At 47.5% G+C, this 20,878-nt stretch overlaps 1 protein-coding gene across 1 annotated transcript in view; it reads left to right on the top strand.

Annotated features, from left to right (window-relative positions):
- ASPH (aspartate beta-hydroxylase) overlaps positions 1–20,878 on the top strand; it is a 396,229-nt gene that overhangs the window by 183,406 nt on the left and 191,945 nt on the right. The window contains exon 14 of the mRNA XM_082258996.1: positions 12,981–13,025. Within this exon, the coding sequence (XP_082115122.1) occupies positions 12,981–13,025 (45 nt within the window). The remainder of the gene's footprint in view (positions 1–12,980; positions 13,026–20,878) is intronic.

The following is a 20,878-nucleotide window of genomic DNA, read 5'->3' as shown; positions in this document are numbered from 1 at the left end:
GACGTTCCGTGGGAACTTCGTCTCAGGGAGTGTCTGTAGTCTCTAGGACCTATTTACCTTCGTGCTTTACAGTTGCTGGTTTTAATGGCCTGGCCATTGAGACCCAAGTACTGAAGGACAGAGGTTTGTCTACTTCAGTCATTCCTACCCTTATTAAAGCAAGGAAAGCGACTTCCAGCAAAGTCTATTATCACACATGGAAGACTTACATTGCGTGGTGCGAATCTTTAGGATTTCCTCCACGTACCTATTCGGTGTCTCGAATATTGGCCTTTTTGCAACAAGGGGTTGAGCAGAAGCTAGCCTTGAGCACCATCAAGGGTCAAGTTTCAGCATTAGCAATCTTCTTTCAGAAACCTTTAGCTACCAAATCCTTGGTGCGGAATTTCATCCAGGGGGTGCGGCACCTGGCTCCTCCAGTCCGCGCGCCCTTACCGCCCTGGGATCTTAATTTGGTTTTGTCGGTTCTACAGAAACCTCCCTTTGAAAACATCAGGGAGATTCCCTTGCTTACTTTATCCCAGAAGGTGGCCTTCTTGGTGGCTATTACTTCTGCTCGCAGGGTGTCAGAACTGGCTGCATTATCATGCCAGTCCCCATACCTAGTGATTCATAGGGATAAGGTAGTACTTCATCCTAAGCCATCTTTTCTTCCTAAGGTGGTTTCAGATTTTCATCTGAATGAAGATATTGTACTACCTTCCTTGTGTCCTCAGCCCAAGCATCATCGGGAACATGCGTTGCATTCCTTGGATGTGGTTCGGGCAATCAGGGTATACCTGAAAGCTACGGAATCATTCCGTAAGACGGATTCACTTTTTGTGATCACGGATGGCCCCAGTAAGGGTTTGCCTGCATCTGCCGCGACCATTGCCAAATGGATTAGACAAACGGTGGTACAGGCTTATTCTATTAAGGGTCAGAGTCCTCCGTTCCCTGTTAGGGCACACTCCACTCGAGCGCTCAGTACTTCCTGGGCCTTTCGCCATCAGGCGTCAGTGGTCCAGGTATGTAAGGCGGCCACTTGGTCGTCGGTACATACCTTTACTAAATTCTATAAAATTGATGTGACGGCATCGGCGGATGCCTCATTTGGCCGCAAGGTTTTGCAGGCCGCAATTTGAGGAGACCGGTGGTCTACCTCGAGGGTTTTTTTCTGTTTGAAAATTGTTTTGTTGAGTCTCATCATTAAGGATGATTATTGTAAACTTCTAGTTGGCACCGGTTGGGCCTTCTAGATTGGGATTTGATTTCCATTTTCCCACCCCTCAGTTGTGATACTGCTCTGGGACGTCCCGAAGGTGGTGTATCACCGAGGACTACGTCTGTCGATGAGCGCTAGAGAAAAATGGATTTTTGTAAAATCTTACCGTAAAATCCTTTTCTCTTAGCTCATCGACAGACGTAGTCCCCGCCCCTCTGTTTTGGAGTTGGGTTGGGTTAAATTCTCTAAGCACTGCTTTTTCACATAACTGATTTGCTGAGGCAGAGAGAGAGAGGATATACCCTCTGGGACTGCCCCTAGGGTGTGGCCAGAGCTTTTTAATTTCCTGTCTAGTCCTGCTCCTGCGGAGGTAACATAACCCGAAGGTGGTGTATCACCGAGGACTACGTCTGTCGATGAGCTAAGAGAAAAGGATTTTACGGTAAGATTTTACAAAAATCCATTTATGTATGTTCCCTCAAAATAACTCCACACACAGCCATTAATGTCTAAACTGCTTGCAACAAAAATGAGTACACCCCTAAGTGAAAATGTCTAAATTGGACCAAATCGGCTATTTTCCCTCCCTCGGTGTCATGTAACTTGTTAGTGTTTCAAGGTCTCAGGTGTGAATGGGGGGAGCAGGTGTGTTAAATTTGGTGTTATCACTCTCACTCTTTCATACTGGTCACTGGAAGTTAAACATGGCACTTCATGGCAAAGAACTCTGAGGATCTGAAAAAAGAATTGTTGCTCTACCCAGTGTTTCTCAACTCCGATCCTCAGGGCAAACTACCTGGCCAGATTTTAAGTATTACCTGGGGAGATGCAGACTAGACTACTGCAATCAATGAGCAGCAAATGATATCACCTGTGATGTATTTCAGTTTTCTTGAAAACCTGGCCTGTTAGTGTGCCCTGAGGACCGGAGTTGAGAAACGCTGGCCTAACCTATAGGAAAATTGCCAAGACCCTGAAACTGAGCTGCAGCGCAGTGGCCTATACAGCGGTTTAACAGGACAGGTTTCTCTCAGAACAGGCCTCGCCATGGTCCATGTATGAATGCTGCAGCAATGCTCAGACCATACGCCGCACAATGCATCAAATTGGTCTGCATGGCTGTTGTCCCAGAAGGAAGGCTCTTCTAAAGATGATGCACAAGAAAGCCCGCAAACAGTTTGCTGGGGACAAGCAGACGAATGACATGGATTACTGGAACCATGTCCTGTGATCTGATGAATAAATAAAGTGATACAGCACCACTGATCCCAATAAGGTGCAACAAGCAAAAATGATATGTGCAAAATATGTATCCAATATACTATTGCAAATCAAAAACAAATATTGCTATAAATATATACTAGTAAAGTGCTCCCATCATAAATTGATGTATACCTAACATAAACGCAAAAAATATATACAATTGGGTAAAACACAGGTATACTGAATTACCACGTGTAAAGTGCTACCACAATAATAGTGTATACTTTAGTGTGACCACATCAAATGAATGTGCAAATTAGCAAAAACCACACATTAAATATAGGATCCGTAAAGCAGGAAATTAGGTGCTCAGTGCTAGTCCAGTGGAGAAAGCATGGATAGTAGATCACACTGTTAAAGCGGAGTTCCGGGGACAGATCTCATTTTTTAACGAACATACCCCTGGGACAGTCAGGGCTAGCACATTCCACAATGGCTAGCCTCTGATCTGTCCCGGTTCGCACTTACCTTTTAGAAGAAATACTTACTTTGAAAATTTCTTCCACAGCGTTTCCATCTCTCTTGTGGGCAGCTGAAGCCGGCGCGGTCCTCTTCGGTGTCTTCTTCCGCGTCTTCTTCTCCCAGAATGCGCCGCACCGGCCCCTCTCATCACTTCCGGCGCCGCATTCCTAAACCGCTTCTGGGCATGCCCAGAAGCTGTTTAGCAGGGGAATGCGGCGTCGCCCGGAAGTGACGTGCGGGGCCGGTGCAGTCGCATTGATTCCTGGGAGCGATGACGTTCAGCTCCCATGAATCATCGCGAGGCAGGAAGTGACGGGGTGAGCCTCGGCGCTGGAGGAGGAAGTACCCTGAGGTGAGTATTTACGATCTTCGATTACAAGGTGAGTATACAAAAAAAAAAAACTATCCAATTCCTTTTCAGGTTATGTGTAGCTAGCGGAGGGGCACACAAAAAAAAAATACCGATTTTGTGCCCGGAACTCCGCTTTAAGTGCAACCACACAGTCTCTTCAGTGACCATAAAAGTCACAAAAGTGGATGCGGTAGGTGCTCGTAATCCCACAACCAATTATAGATCTCACCTTAGGTTTTGACCCGTGTTTTACCACTGGGTCAAACAACGCTAAATGAATAAGGGAGGTATGTCAGGTCATGTTGCCACATCAAGAAATCCTAGGACACTGTGCAGGCTGATACAAGATTCTGTCTTCACATTCAGTAATCCAGGTCTCCGCGTATGGTCAGAGAATAAGAAAATAGGGAGATCTAATGCTCTGTTTTTAGGCAGAAATACACTCACATTTGATTGCACGTTAAGCTGTGCGGGCTGGAGGAGGCACTGTATGATAAGAAGGGAGACGCAGGAGGCTCTCCTGTGCTGCTGCCAGATCTCGTCCGTCTGGAGTCCCTGCCCCCTAGACGCCTATTGTCATGCACTTGTGGGCGTTCGACTTCTTCAGTAGGGGTCAAACCCCTGTGATCTGATGAGACCAAGATAAACGTATTTGGTTCAGATGGTGTCAAGCGTGTGTGGCGGAAACCGGGTGAGGAGTACAAAGACAAGTCTGTCTTGCCTACAGTCAAACATGGTGGGAGTGTCATGGTGGGGCTGCATGAGTGCTGCCAGCACTGGGGAGCTACAGTTCATTGAGGGAACCATGAATGCCAACATGTACTGTGAAATATTGAAACAGAACATTATCCCCTCCCTTCGGAGACTGGGCCACAGGGCAGTATTCCAACATAACGACCCCAAACAAGACAAGACCACCACTGCCTTGCTAAAGAAGCTGAGGGTAAAGGTGACAGACTGGCCAAGCATGTCTACAAACCTAAACCCTAATGAGCATTTGTGGGGCATCCTCAAATGGAAGTTGGAGGAGCGCAAGGTCTCTAACATCCAACAGCTCTGTGATGATATCATGGAGGAGTGGAAGAGGACTCCAGTGGCAACCTGTGAAGCTCTGGTGAACTCCATGCCCAAGAGGGTTAAGGCAGTGCTGGAAAATAATGGTGGCCACACAAAATATTGACACTTTGGGTCCAATTTGGACATATTCAATTATGGGTGTACTCTTGTTGCCAGCGATTTAGACCTTAATGGCTGTGTGTTGTTATTTTGAGGGGACAGCAAATGTACACGGTTATACAAGTTGTACACTCAGGTTGAGGTCAGGACTCTGTGAAGGCCAGTCAAGTTCCTCCACCCCAAACTTGCTCATCCCATTTCTTTATGGACCTTGCTTTGTGCACTGGTCTAAATCATTTGTTGGAGGGGGGATTATGGTGTGGGGTTGTTGTTGTTTTTTTATTTTTATTTTTTTTCAGGGGTTGGACTTGGCCCCTTAGTCCCAGTGATGGGAACTCTTAAGGCGTCAGCATATCAAGACATTTTGGACAATTTTATGTTCCCAACTTTGTGGGAACAGTTTGGGGATGGCCCTTCCTGTTCCAACATGACTGTGCACCAGTGAACAAAGCAAGGTCCATAAAAACATGAATAAGCAAGTTTGGGGTGAAAAAACTTGACTGGCCTGCTCAAAGTCCTGACCTCAACCTGATAGAACACCTTTGGGATGAATTAGAGCGGAGACTGAGGGCCAGGCCTTCTAGTCTGCATCAGTGCCTGACCTTACAAATGCGCTTCTGTAAGAATGGTCAAACATTCCCATAGACACACTCTTAAACCTTGTGAATATCCTTCCCAGAAGAGTTGAAGCTGTTATAGCAGCAAAGGGTGGGCCAACTCAATAGTGAACCCTACTGTCTAACACTGGGATGGCATTAAAGTTCATGTGCCTGTAAAGGCAGGCGTCACAATACTTATGGTAATTGTGTGTATATATATGTGTGTGTATATGTATATGTGTATGTATATATATATATATATATATATATATATATATATATATATATATATATATATATATATATAATCTCATTTCAAGTTAAGTTGTCTGAAAAGTTGACTATTTTCCTCCTGACAGTAGTCATGTAAGCCTGTACTAATAACTCCCAGCATCTCTTCTGACTTTTTAAGCATATTGTCTGAAACGCATTGAAATTGAACTTTATACACAATCTGACATTTTCACATAAGCACCCTGCACAACTGTTTCATTGATCTGATGCAGAGATATTTAGACAGCAACCAGCTGTTCCACTTCATAGTAAAGTCGGACTGCAGAATTTACTATTTCTGCTTTTGGCTTACTGAAGCTTTCTTAATATGACGATCCTTAAATGGCCACTACTGAGGTTTTTCTTAATGCACCCATGTGCCCCCTAAGCAACACATATTTGCCTTTCCGCTGCTTTTTTATTCAGCTTTTATGAGCAAAGGAAACCCTGCCTTAGCTCCCAGTCACAAGTTTTTTTTTTTTTTTTTTTCTGTTTTTTTTTTTTTTTTGCTTATGGAAAGTGAAAAATTCCCTAAAGTAAATCTGTGCCATGCCCATGCAGGGCAAAAAACAAGTTTCTCCTAATGGCCCACCCCAGCAGCACATTCTGACCCTTCCTTCTCTCCCACATCCCTCTATGTATCCCACATATATGAAGAAAGAAGCCCTTTCTAAGGCCCCTTTCACATGGCGGGTCCAATCATGTCCGCCTGTCAGTTTTTCAGGTGGACCTGATAATTGGATAGTCCATTCACCCCTATGGACAGACACAAGTTAATTTACATCCCTTTGCAAGGCACAAGTCGATTTACATCCCTCTACCGCCGTATCTGATCTGGTTTGCAAAAGAAAGAAGTCCTTTTTACGTTTAAGCTGATCAGATGAGAGAGTAGTCGGGTGTAAATGGACAGCAGAGTCCATTTACACCCTGCTGCCTATAGAGCAGATCAGGCTCTGTCCATGTCTGCTCTGCATAAACTGAATGGGCACGGATGTGTCATCCACCTCCTCTACTTTGATCAGCAGGGGATGTGTGAGCGGATTCCCTGCTGATCTGGATGGAGTCCGCCCTGTCTGAAAGGAACCTATGTGTCCAATCACTGTAGTCATTAGATAGATAATTTTTTTTTTTTTTCTCTTTCGTTCATTGACGGAGGGTTATAATGCCCCTTACAGGAGTAGGACACTAGGCATGAAAAAGTTCTGGCTATGCCTATGGGCAGTCCCAGTGGTATACCATCTCTCCCTGCTATAGCATGTCAGTTTTAATCTGCCTAGTCAGGAGTAAGGACCTAGTTCCTTGCTGGGATCTCTGGTCCTGGCAAAGGTTTTTTTTTTCTAGCTAGCTTTTCTCCAGATTTTTTTCCTGTGAGATCTACAAGCAACTAAGCCGGATCTGGGCGACGGGCTGGATATATAGATCCAGTGGTCACCCCAGCTGGCCAGTGAGCGCTTGCAGACCCCAGCTCCACGCTAGGTCGGCAGCGGCATAGTCCCACCGGACGGGGACTGGCCCCGTGAGTTAAACGTCTCTCCAGATTGCATACGACCGAGGTCTAGGCCCAAGTCGCAGCGTTCCTATTGGCCTGACAGCCCCCCTACTTCGGCGTAGATGGGCTCTGTCAAGAGATGGCGCCCGCCGGTTCCTGGTATGGTGAGTAAATGTCTTCCCCTGGCGGATTTTGGTGTGGACGCGGGCCCCTCCCTAGGACCGTCGGACCCTTACAACCCCGGTTTCCCATCTGTCCTGTCACGCAAACCCCCCCACCTACCTGCCCCCCTCCTCACCACTGCGGCTATCGGACGATTGTAACTACTCCCGGGGGCTGGGACTGATCTTCAAGGGGGCAAAGGGGGGCTGCGGCGCCTCCGACAACGAAGGATCGTACGGAGGGGGGGTTACCTGTCACTCTCAGGGCCCCCTTTCCTGTCCGTCGCGTCAAGGAGGCTGGGGGGTCTCCTCAAAGGCCTTCAGTAGCTCCACAGGCTGCGCAGGGCCGTCATTTTCTTGTAGCCCATGTTCTCTACAAGATTCGGCGGCCATATTGGTACCCCTGGCGGCCATTTTGCAGTGGATTTCTATTGAGAATTACTGGCAGCCATGTTCTGGGAGTTCCTAGAGGCCTTTTTTCTGGGGAGTCCCTCCCTATACCCTAGTGCTAATACTCAGATCTTTCTCTGTGGATCGAGATTGCTGCAGACACATGCTGTGCAGATGTTTTGGGCCTCCTGGTGCATCTTTGGTGAAGGGTGGTGAGTCCGGGGGGGGGGGGGGGTCTTCAGTGTGCGTTGCCTGACCTCTTGCGGATGCTGTAGTGCGGTGGGACGTTCTTAGAAGAAAAAATAAATTTTTCTCAACTTTTTTGATGGCAGGTTCCCCTTGTGCAACATGGAACCTGCAGAACAAGTGTCCCCACTTGACCCCCTCAAGGAGGCGCAGGGCACCCTGGATCCCAGCTAACCGTAGGTGCACTTTCAGCAATCTTGGAATCCCTTGTGTCCCAGGTGGAGGTGGCCTTTAAAGGGTGAGCTGCCAACCGCCTACCCCTGCCTAATCTGATATGTCAGATTCTGAATCTGATTCAGGCACCGCAGACGTGGGTCTCCCTGCCAGGTCTACTACCTCGCGACCTGTCTCCTCTGATAGTGAGGATGACCTCTCTACCTCCACCACCACGCAAGAAAAGGCGCTGGTGGACGCACTGGTTGTATCGGTGGGTGAGACCCTAAATATGGCGGACGCAGCTACGACTGCGAATGAGGCGCACGTTACGTTTGACACTCACAAGCCATCCCACGTGGCAATGGTTTTTCCCTTTCCCGCGTATTTTGACAACATGCTCAAAAAAGAATGGGACCACCCGTATCGTAGCGGATTTCTAGATGCTACCCCTTTTGAGGAGTCCCTTATAAAGAAGTGGACTGTGTCAGCTACGGTGGACCCTCCAGGTCTCAAGACTGAATAAAGCGACCATGATCCCAGTGGAGGATTCCCCGTCCTTTAAGGATCTGGTGGATAGAAAGGCGAAGTCTGTGGCCCGAAATATGTACTCCCTGGTGGGGTCTGCACGAAGACCGGTGTTTACGGTTGCCATTGTCTCGCAAATCTTGACTGAATGGGCTAGGATGCTACACCATGACTGGGAGGGGAAACCACTTCCCCCTGCCTTTGTGGAGCTGTTGGACCAGTTGATGCAGGGGCTGCAATTTTTTTTACGATGCCGCGCTGGGGCAACTGTCCATTTCGGCAGTGGTCCTCCAGCATATACTTTGGCTAAAGTGCTGGTCTGCGGATCAGATTTCAAAGAAGGCCTTGACTGATCTGCCTTTTCAAGGAGATCGCCTGTTTGGCGCTACCCTGGATGATATTATCAAAGGTCTCACATGGGGTAAGAATACCTTTCTCCCACAGGTTAACATGGATAAGGACCCGTGTCGCAGACGGGGCCCCTCCTTTTCAGCACTTAAGTTTTTTTCGTCCCACAGGGTCAGTCGATAAGGCAAAGTTCTTCAAGGCCCCCTCGAGTGGTTTCAAGCGACCCTAGTCTGGCAAACAAAAATCGAGTTTCTCCAGACCTGAGGACAAGGCCCCTTCTGCCTGAAGGTGCGCCCTCACCTGTATCAGGGGTGGGGGGGACGTCTGTGCCTGTTCCCGGACCTGTGGCTATCCCGGATACAAGACTATTGGGTTAACAAGGTCATACGGTCGAGTTTCGATCCGTCCCACTGGTAAGGTTCTTTCTTCCAATGTGAGACTGTCCCCGAATTGCTTACAGGCTCTCTTTGGGGCTGTACAGGACCTGGTTCAACAGGGAATAGTTGGTCCGGTTCCGTGTGCGGAACGTTTTCAGGGCTTTTATTCAAACCTGTTTACGGTCCCCAGGAAGGAAGGAAAGGTGCGTCCAATCCTGGACCTGAAGGCACTGAATTGCTTTGTGCGAGTTAAAAAATTCAAGATGGAATCCATTCGCATGGTGGTGCTTCCCTACATCAGGGGGATTTCCTGGCCTCCATAAACATTAAAGATGCCTACCTTCACATCCCAATATGTGCAGGACATCAACGGTTTCTGCGCTTTGCCATGGGAGAGGATCATTATCAGTTTGTGGCGTTACCCTTTGGTTTCGCCTCTGCTCCTTGGGTCTTCACAAAGGTCTTGGCTCTGGTCTTGGCGCTGTTATGACCATGGGGGATATAGGTCTTGGCGCTGTTATGACCATGGGGGATATAGGTCCTGGGTTACCTGGATGATCTGCTTCTCTATGCGGTGTCTCCCACAGTGCTGGTGACAAATTTGGAGATCACCATGAGAGCTCTGGAGGAATTCGGTTGGATTCTGAACCTTCAGAAGTCGTCCTTGGTCCCTTCCATGAGACTGGAATATCTGGGCCTGACTTTGGACTCGTCCGCAGCCAGGGTGTTTCTTCCCCCAGAAAAACTACAGACTGTGATTCATCTGTTGCTTTCCAGAAAATGGTCGTCCCTTTGGACCTGTATGAGAGCTCTAGGACTGATGGTGTCATCCTTCGAGGCGGTCCTCTTCGCTCAATTCCACACGAGAATCCTCCAGATGGGAATCCTTCTCAAATGGAACAAAAATCAAAATTCCCTGGACAATCAGATCCAGCTGAGCCAGGTGACCAGGGAGTCCCTGATCTGGTGGCTTCGGTCCCCGATGCTCAAACAAGGGAAATCCTTCCTTCCTATATATTGGACAATGGTCACCACGGATGCCAGTCTGTCCGGGTGGGGAGGGGTTCTCGGAAGGTTATTTGCTCAAGCAGTCTGGTCCCTGGAAGAATTGAGGTTACCGATAAATCCACTGGAGCTGAGAGCGATCCGGCTTTGCCTAGTCCACTGGACCGAGTACCTTTGGGGTTGTCCAGTGCGTATTCAGTCAGACAATGCCACGTCCGTGGCTTATGTCAATCACCAAGGGGGCACCAAAAGTTTCCTTGCAGCCTTGGAAGTGGCCGGCATCCTCCGATGGGCGGAATGCTTTGTTCCAGCTCTCTCCGCTGTTCATATTCCAGGAGTGGAAAATTAGTAGGTGGATTTCCTCGACAGACCTTGGATCAAGGGTAATGGTCTCTCCATCCGGAGGTGTTCCAGCAGTTGCGCCTTCGTTGAGACACTCAAGATTTAGATCTGTTGGCGTCCCGGATCAACAAAAAAGTGCAATGATTTGTGACCCGCTCCTGGGACCCTCTGGCAGACGCCACAGACGGGCTGGTGGCCCAGTGGGGTCAGTATTAGCTGATGTATGCCTTTCCTCCTCTCAAGTTGCTGCCAAGACTTCTTCGCAGGATCGAGGCGGAATGCAGATGCTCCTTGGAGACTTCCTCTCAGGGAGGATCTACTGTCTCAAGGGCCAATTTGCCATCCTGCTTTACAGTCGCTGGCTTTGACGGCTTGGCTGTTGAAAGCCTGGTGCTGAAGGACAGGGGTTTGTCTGCTTCGGTGATTCCTGCTCTGCTTAAAGCGACTTCTAGGAAGATCTATCATCGTACATGGAAGTTGTATATTGCGTGGTGTGAGTCTCTTGGGGTTCCCACTGTCTCTTACAGGGTGGCTCGGATCTGGGCTTTCCTTCAACGGGGAGTTGATCAAGTGTTAGCCTTGAGTACTATCTAGGGTCAGGTTTCGGCCTTGGCAATTTTCTTCCAAAGGCCACTAGCCACCCATTCCTTGGTGTGTAGCTTTATCCAGGGGGGTGCGACACTTGGCACCTCCAGTGCGACCTCCGTTGCCACATTGGGACCTTAATTTGGTGCTGTCGGTTCTCCAGAAACCTTCTTTTGAAAGTATTCGGGAGATTCCTCTGCTTACCTCTTCCCAGACGGTGGCCTTTTTGGTGGCTATTACTTCTGCGCGCAGGGTATCGGAACTGGCGGCGTTGTCCTGTCGTTTTCCCTCTCTAGTAGTTCTCAGGAATAAAGTAGTACTTCATCCGGATCTGTCCTTCCTTCCGAAGCTGGTTTCAAGTTTTCACTTAAATGAGGACCTCGTGTTACCCTCTTTGTTTCCCAAGCCTAAACATCCTAAGGAAATTGCACTACATACTTTGGATGTGGTTCGGGCACTCAGTGTACTTGGCGACTACTGAGTCTTTTCGAAAGTCAGATTCGCTCTTTGTACTCACGAATTGCACAAGGAAAGGGCTGTCTGCGTCTACTGCGACTATTTCCAGATGAATTAGACACAGTTGTGCAGGCTTATCAATTAAGAGTCAGGTTCCACCTTTCCCTGTTAAGGCGCAAAGTTTTACAGGGTGGATGTGGCGGCATCTGCAGATGCCTCTTTTGGCCGCAAAGTTTTGCAGGCTGCCGTTTAAGGGTGTTTTAGTCTCCCTTGAGGGTGTTTAAGGTTTTTTCAGGTGGGCCTCATCTTGTTGTTCTGATGAGTCCTATGTTGCCTGGTTGGCTATGGTTTAGCATTGGGGAATTATTTTTCTGCTGTTCCCACCCCTCATTTTTATGGCACTGCTTTGGGATGTCCCTACTGATATGAAGATCAGAGACTGCGCCTGTCAATGAAGGATAGAGAAAATTGGATTTTTGTCTTACCGTAAAATCCTTTTCTGTGAGTTTGATGGACGCAGTGCCCGTCCCTCTATTTGAGTTGGGTTGGTATTCTTTTCTGACACTGCTTTGATACAAAACTGACATCCTATAGCAGGTAGAGAGGGTATACCCCCTGGGACTGCCCATAGGCATAGGCAGAAAAAAGTTCTACAAAAATCCAATTATATATATATATATATATATATATATATATATATATATATATATATATATATATATATATATATATATAATATATACACACACACACACACACACACACACACACACACACACACACACACACACACACACACACACATGACTGAGTATTGGCTATCCAGTTCCGGTGGAACACTATTCCATATTTACTCAGAGGTTATGTGAAAAAGCCTTTCCATATGCAGAAGCTAAACCTCTCTTCCTCCAGGTACAGAGTGCCCCCTTGTCTCTTAAATCTCAGTCAAAAAAGCAAAATTTTGACAAATTTTAAAAAATGCTTGTATCTTTATATGCAAGCATAAACTTGTGTGTGCATACCAACCCTTTAGTATTGCTTTGCCGGTAATCATCCACAACTCCCAGATCATCCTGGACTCACCCTTTTTTACTCATTTGTCGTGTAGGTCAATCGAACAGTACTTCCAGGTTAGCTTCTAAGGCTGGACATACACTAGAAGAATTTGGTTTGAAAACTTTTGTTTTAGGAATGTTTATTTTACTTTTTTTTTTCCTAACCATTAGTGAGATCAAATCAACGTTTGATTTTGACCGCAGTAACCTAAAATTCAAGGGAGAAGGATGGAAATTTTCAAATGAACAGATTTGAATCTGTGAATATGGTTTTTATTTGAAACATGTTGGGAGAATGTTGAAAGTAAACAAAATTTTGAAGTACTTTCGAATCACATTCATCAACTCATTGAATGTAGTGATGAAAATTTACTTACAAATGTTCGAATTAACTTTCTTTATTCTAGTTTTTGGACAGCTTTTTGGAACTTTTTGGTGCCTTTTCCAGTAAACACTTGGCCATAAGATTTATTTAGGAAAATTGCGTTTACATTTTATTTATTTTATGTTTTTTAGAACAAAACACAGTGACATCTGAGGAGCCCCACGAAGATCATGCAGGTAAATAATTTTCCTTTCTTAAGACCAAGTTAAATAAATTAAAAGTATAATACTTGGCAGATATAAATTTCAGCAATGCAATTTAATGATGGCCCTATGGTTGCCTTTTTGCTTCCCCTTGTCAGAAAGGGCCACTGTGTAATACTAATTTTTTTTTTTTTTTTTAAAGTTACAATGACATTTTTTTTTGTTATTTGAAATGTCATAACTAAACAATCAGTAGGAACTTTTGGGCAGTTGTTTTGGATGGATTTCAGGGTAATCTCAGTTGTTGGTGAAAAACTATAAAGTTGCAGAATTATTTTGCCTAATATATTCCATTTTATCTGTCATCCCAGTCATTAGAAAGTTTTTATATTCTGCTTGCAATAAGGTTGTTTAAATTGCATATTTAAAAAAAAGTCATCCTGTCTTCGAGAAAACAGCCTGTCCATGGCCATGCTCATACTTAAGCTGCTAAAGCCCTGTGCGACATCAGCTGGTTAAGAAAAAAAAAAAGCCGGAAGTTTTGCCCGTGTGTATGCCAGCCAGTTCATCAGAAGCTGGCCATTTGACCGGCTTCTGTCAGAAGAGCATGCTGGAAAACCAGCAGCCAACCGGCTGTTGGAACACAACAGATCAGTGGGTGAGATCACTGCACTAAAGTCGGATCTGTAGTACAGTGGCTCTAACTGAAGCTGACCGTTTTTTTTTTTCCCCCCCCAGGAAAAAACGGGTAAAAACCAATAGTGTGTACCAGGCTTTAGACTTTGTAGTGTGTGATGGGGGGGGGGGGGGGGGGAGAGATAGCGAAAATTGCAAAGGGAGGAGAGCAAAAATTCTCTTATAGAGAGTGATATTAAGGCCTCCTTCACATGGGTGTGCTGCAGTGTACTTCCATGTGAGGGCCGTGTTTACCCACATAGCAATGCATATGTGTTCTGTGCAGGCAGTCCCGTTCATGTAAATTGGGACGCAGGGGCTGCACGGACACAGATGATGCTCCCAATTTGATATCGGTGCAGGTGCATGACCCGCAATGCAGACAGTGTGCGTTCGGGGCTGTGAACCTGCTCTGATGTCAAATTGTGCAGCTGCTACGTTCCAGATTGATATGAATGCGACTGCCTGTATATAGATGTGCAAAACACCTGTGTATTCCTGTGCAGAAAAACCTGGCCCTTGCAAGCATGTACGTTGTGTAAACGAGGCCTTATATTCGTCCACATATGGCAACCTTTAGTCTTACTGTGGTTTCTAAGGAATGCAGTTTTTCTTTAGTGGTTATCTAATAACGATTTCTCTTTAGTTCATTGACGGACACAGTTCCTGTCATTCTTAACCATTGGGTTATACTGCCCCCTACAGGAGTAGGACACCAGGCAGAAAAACTTCTGGCTGCACTCATGGGCAGTCCCAGGGGGTATACTCCCTCTCCCTGCTATAGTCACTCCATTTTTTTCTGCCTAGTCAGGAGTAAGGACCTAGTTCCTTGTTGGGATCTTTGGTCCTGGCAAAATTTTTTAGATGGACCATTTTTTCCTCCTGGATTTTTCCTGTGAGATCTACTATCAACTGCCGGACTGGGCGAGGGGCTGGATAATCTAGATCCAGTGGTCACCCCAGTCTGGCCAGCAAGCGCGTGCAGGCTTCAGCTCCACGCTAGGTCAGCCGTGATATAGCCTCACTGGACGGGGCTGGCCCTGCAAGTTAAATGTCTCGCGAGGTTGCATACGATCTGGCCTCAGCCGGAGTCGCAACATTCCTCCTGGCAAACAGCCCCCCCCCCCATTTTGATGGAGAGGGCGATCTTTCTGGAGCGTTGCCCACCTGGTTCCTGGTATGGTGAGTAGCTGTCCCCCCCTTTGCCCCTGGAGGGTTTTGGGGTCGACATTGGCCCCTTCTTTAGACGGTCGGTCCCCTACTTCCTGCAGACACCCCCCCTTGCCAAGTCCCTTGTCCTGCGCTGGGGCTATGCGTCGCTGGTGACCTTGTGGTGCCGAAAATTTGTTGTAGCCTGTGTGCTTATATGCACAGCAGCCGTGTTTGTGTAGTCCGGCGGCCATTTTCTTGTGGTTACCAATGCAAATAGCAGCGGCCATGACAGTGGAGCCCTGTGAGCGGCGTTTTTGTCGGTGATAGCCCCTCCTTATCCCCTGGTGCGGAATCCTGGATCATTTAGCTTCCTGATCGCTGCAGGTGTAGTGCAGATTCTTCTGGCGGTGGCAGGAGCCTGTGTCGACGGATGGTGAGTCTGGTGGGGTCCTCTCCCTCTCTGCTGAGGATCGGTCTGTGCCTTGTGCTTGGCGACCTGGTGGTGCTGCCAGCACGTTGGAGGTTGTCCATTAGCAGTGTGTTACACTTTTTTGTGGGGTCCCCCTGGAGACTTTGGAGCACGTTTCCCCACCTGATCCCCTCTCTGAAGCTGCGGGGCCCTCCTGCTCCCAACCATCCATCCATGCACTTATGGTGGTCCTTGTGTCCCGGGGGGAGGCGGCTTGCGGGCCACAAGCTAGCAAAAAGAGCACCTGCCTCATCTGTCTCATCAGATCCTGAATCTGATTTGGCTGCTGCGGATGTGGGTCACCCTGCTGGGTCTGCGACCACGTGCCTGAAATCCTCTGATAGTAAGGATGATTCCTTTACATCTGCAACCGCGCACGAAAAGGGGCTGGTAGATGCACTGATTGTATCTGTGCATGAAACCCTGAAGATGGAGGATGCAGCTGGAGCTGCGACAGAGGCGCAGGTACCCTTTGGCACTCGCAAACCACCCAGAGCGGTAAGGTGTTTCCTTTCCCTGCCTATTTTTGCAGAATTGTCGCTAAATAGTTGGGATGACCAAAGCGTCCCTAAGGGTGTTCCTAAGAACTTTACTAGGCGTTAACTCTATGAGGAGTCCCTCCTTAGGAAGTGGACTGTGCCACCGGTGGTGGACCCTCCAGATTAAACAAGGCAACCATGATTCCGGTGGAAGTGTCCCCGGCCTTTAAGGATCCAGCTGACTGGAAGGCAGAGGCTGTGGCCTGCTTTATGTACACCTTAGCTGGTTCAGAAATGAGGCCAGTATATACCATTGCCCTAGTGTTGCAAACTCTGACTAAGTGGGCTAAGCTCCTACGCCTTGGCCTGGAGGGAGAACCGCTCCCTCCTGCCTTTGCTGAGCTGGCAGACCAGCTGGTCCAGGTACTGCAGTTTATCTGTGATGCCTCTTTGGATGCGACTCCCTTAATGGCTCGCCTCTTTGTTTTAGCAGAGGTTCTTTGGCGTGTCTTTTGGCTCAAATGCTGGTCTGTGGACCAGACTTCTAAAAAGGCCTTTACTGAGCTTCCCTTTCAAGGAGCTTGTCTGTTTGGAGCTACCCTGATTGACATCATTAAAGGTCTCACAGGGGGGAAGAGTACCTTTCTTCCGCAGGCTTCTAACGGCAAGGAACCTTGCTGTAGACATGGACCTTCCTTCCTTGGCTCATAAGAAGTTTTTTCGTCCCTCAGGGTCGGCTGACAATGTCTCAAAGCCCTTCAGGGCGGGTCCAAACTAACCTGGTCTTGTAAGCCGAGAGCGGGCTTCTCCTGACCCATGGACAAAGCTCCTTCTGCATGAAGGTGCGCCCTCACTCGTGTCGGGGGTTGGGGGATGTCTTTGCTGGTTCCTGGACCCGTGGACTTCCCTGGTGCAAGAAAAGGTGGGTCCACAAATTAATTTGGTCCGGCTACAAGAATGAGTTTCGCTTTTGTCCCCCGGCAAGGTTTTTTTCCTTCCAACCGGTACAAGGTCTGTATGTGGCTGTGCAAGACCTGTTCCTGCAAAGGGTGATGGTTCTGACTTTGAAACGTTTTCAGGGTTTTTACTCAAACCTGTACACCGTCCCCAGGAAGGAAGGCAAAGTGCATCCAATCCTGGACCTCAAGGCGCTAAACTGCTTTGTGCGGGTTCAGAATGGGAGTCCATTCGAACGGTGGTGGCATCCCTGCGTCTGGGATTTCTTTGCCTCTATAGCTATCAAGGATAGTCCTTCACATTCCAGTATGTGCCAGTCACCAGCATTTTCTCTGCTTTGCTGTGGGAGAGATGCATTGGCGTTACCCTTTGGACTTGCCTCCGCTCCTCGGGTCTTCACAAAAGTGTTGGCAATGGTGCTAGCCTTGCTACGCCAACTGGGGATCGCGGTTCTGGGCTACTTGGACTATCTCCTTCTGCGAGCGGAGTCTCCCTCTGCTCTGGTGGAGAACCTGGGGATCACAATACAAACTCTGTGGGAGTTCGGCTGGATTCAGAATTTTCAGAAGTCTGCCCTATTTTTCATGCACGAAGCTCGACTTTTTGGACCTGACTTTGGACGCAATCAGATCGAGCCGAGTCGGGGAACAAAGGAGCCATTGATATGGTGGCTTCGCGCTTCTGCTGGGAAAATCCTTCCTCTCCTTGTATTGGACAGTGGTCACCACGGATGGCAGCCTGTCCGGCTGGGAAAGCGTCCTTGGCAAGCATTCTGCTCAGGGGATCTGGACGATGGAAAAGTCCAGACAACCGATCAATGTCCTTGAACTCTGAGCAATCCGACTGTGTCTGGATCATTGGACGGATCGTCTTCACGGATGCTCAGTGCACACTGTCGGACAATGCCACGCCCGTGGGTTATGTCAATCCCCAAGGGGGCACAAGAAGTGCCTTGGCAGCTCTGGAGATAGCCGGCATTCTAAGGTGAGCAGAACGGTTCGTTCCAGCCCTCCCTGCCGTACACATTCCTGTAGTGGAAAATTGGCAGACGGATTAACTCAGTCGGCAGGCGTTGGACCAAGGGGAATGGCACCTTTCATCCGGAGGTGTTTCATCAGCTGTGTCTCCAGTTGTGCACCCCTGAGGTGGATCTGTTGGTGCAGAGGTTTGTGGCTCGGTCAAGGGATCCTCTGGCAGAAGCCACAGACGCGCTGGTGGCCCTGTAGGGTCAGTGTTGTCTGATCTACGCCTTCCCTCCTCTCAAGCTTCTGCCCAGACTCCTACGCAGGATTGCGGCAGAAGGGATTCTGGTCATCCTAGTGGCACCGGACTGGCCTCGCCGGGCCTGGTACTCCGATCTAGTGCAGCTGGCCGCCGACATTCCTTGGAAGCTTCCTCTCAGGTAGGATCTGCTGTCCCAAGGACCGATCTTCCATCCTGCTTTATAGTCGCTGGCTTTGACAGCTTGGCTGTTGAACGCTAGGTGTTAAAGGATAGAGGTTTGTCTCTTGGGGTTCATCCTTGCTCCTTCTCAGTGGCTTTTTTCTTAACCTTCCTTCAACGAAGGGTTGAACAGAATTTGTCCTTGAGTACCATCAAGGGCCAGGTCTCGGCCTTGGCCTTCTTTTTCCATCGACATTTGGCCACACTCCCTGGTGCGTACCTTTCTTCAGGGTGTCAGACATTTGGTTCCTCCAGTGTGGGCTCCGTTGTCTCCTTGGGATCGTAATTTGGTGCTTTCAGCTCTACAGAAGTCTCCCTTTGAAAATATTTGGAAGATTTCCCTGCTTATGCTGTCCTAGAAGGTGGCCTTTTTTGTTGGCTATCACTTCTGCGCGCAGGGTGTTGGAACTGGTGGCGTTATCCTGACGCTCACTTTATTTGTTGATTCACAAGGATAAGGTGGTGCTTCGCCGCTGTCCGTCATTCCTTCCTAAGGTGGACTCTGACTTTAATTTGAATGAAGACATTGTGTTGCCTTCTCTGTGTTCCAGGCCTAAACATCCGACGGGAATTGCCTTGCATGCCTTGGATGTGGTCCAGACAATTAGGGTGTACCTGGCAGCTACAGGGTCTTTCAGGAAGTCAGACTCTCTATTTGTGCTCACGGATGGACCACACAAAGGGTTGTCCGCTTCCTCTGTGACCATTTCCAAATGGATCAGACAGGCGTTGGTTCAGGCCTATTCCATCAGGGGTCAGGTTCCTCCTTTTCCTGTCAAGGCGCACTCTACTAGGACCCTTAGTGCCTCATGGGCCTTCCGTCATTAGGCGTCAGAAAGACTGCCACCTGGTTGTCAGTGCACACTTTTACAAAGTTTTATAAAATGGATGTGTTGCCATCTGCAGATGCTTCTTTTGGCCGCAAGGTTTTGCAGGTTCCTGTTAAGAAGACCTGATCCTCTATAAGGGTGTGTTGTGTGTTTTTTTTTTTTTTTTTCAGGTGGGCTCCAGTTTTGGTTGAGCCCCAGCTGGCTACAGGTTAGCCTTGGAATTTTTTTTTTTTGCGGTTTCCTACCCCCCATGTTTGACACTGCTTTGGGACGTCCCAATGGTCAAAAATGACAGGAGCTGTGTCCATCAATGAATAAAAGAGAAAATGGGATTTTTGACTTAACGGAAAATACATTTCTCTAATGTTCATTGACAGACACACAGCGTCCACCGCTCTCTGGAGTTATAATTCTCCTGACACTGCTTGTAACAAAACTGAGTGACAATAGCAGCGAGAGGGAGTATACCCCCTGGGATTGCCCATTGGTGTAGCCAGAAGTTTTTTATGCTTAGTGTCCTACTCCTGAAGGGGGCAGTATAACCCAATGGTCAAGAATGACATGCGCTGTCTCCGTCAATGAACATCAGAGAAATGGATTTTACGGTAAGTCAAAATGATCAAACGCAAGTCCACGAAATCCATATGACTTCAGTTGAGCAATACTCATAGCTGTTCAGAGGCTGTATTTGACCCGATTTTGCATTGTGCTGCTTTTCTATGGAAGCAGCATGTCCTATTACAGTGCAGGCCAAACACTGCAGTTCCACTAACACTGTTTTGTGTGTGTCAATAAAAACACACCATTTAAATAGAATGCTTGTCAATGTGAATCCTAATGGCTGCTTAACTTGGAGGGTTTTTCCTTCTTCTTTTTTTTTTTTTTTTTTTTTTTTTTGCTGATGTTCACAAATTAGACCAGTGTACATGTTATCTGGTATTGCAGTTTTAATCTCCATCAAGTAACATCATAGGAATTTGCTGCATCATTCTGGTGATACAATTGCATGTTGCTGATGAAAGATTTCTGTATCGGATTCTGTTGCGTGTCATTCTAAATGTAGTCTAGTTAAAGCCTGAAACATTACACTCCAGTCTGCTATGGCTTATAAATGATTCCTCTTCTGTAGACATGCCTAACATTGGAGCATAAATCTGTTGACGTATTTTGTAGACTGAAGGAATCTGCTCTTGTATGTCACCTGAACAATTAATCTGGTACTGTTGTGTGGCTGCAAATTACATGAATGCATTTGATGTTTTATTGTTCTGGCAGTTAATCAGGCTGCTGGCTGTCCCCAAGGCTAGCAAATTGATGCTTTCTGTCCCAAAGGAAGCTTCTTCCCAAGGGTGGATATTGTGTTTTACCCTGGAGACAGATTCAGGCGCTGTTAATATGCGACAGAGCAAGAGTGGTGTTCATAGGCATAAACTAGAATAACCATTGTGGTAGACAGGGAGTCATGGCCTTGTAAAGTATGCCAAGCCCACCCACTTCTTTATGTATAAAATGATGCTGATTAGGTATTTAGCTACTTTTATACCGGGCACTTTCACCTCCTTCCTGCCAGGCCAATTTGCAGCTTTCAGCGCTGTCGCACTTTGAATGACAGTTGCGCGGTCATGCAACGCTGTACCTAAACAAATTTCTTATTTTTATTTATACACAAATAGAGCTTTCTTTCAGTGGCAATCACCACTGGGGGTTTTATTTTTTACTAATAAAAACGACAGACTGAAAATTTTGAAGTGAAAAAAAGTGTTTTTCTATGTGTTATAAAATTTTGCAAATCTTTCTCCATAACATTAGGCCAAAGGGCTCTTTCACGCGGGCGGTCCGATCAGATCCGCCTGTCAGTTTTTTTAGGCGGATCTGATCGGA

Source organism: Pelophylax lessonae (genome assembly GCF_965119305.1).
Source record: "Pelophylax lessonae genome assembly, chromosome: 5".
Classification (NCBI taxonomy): Eukaryota; Metazoa; Chordata; class Amphibia; order Anura; family Ranidae; genus Pelophylax; species Pelophylax lessonae.
This window is presented reverse-complemented; position numbering and strand designations above follow the sequence as displayed.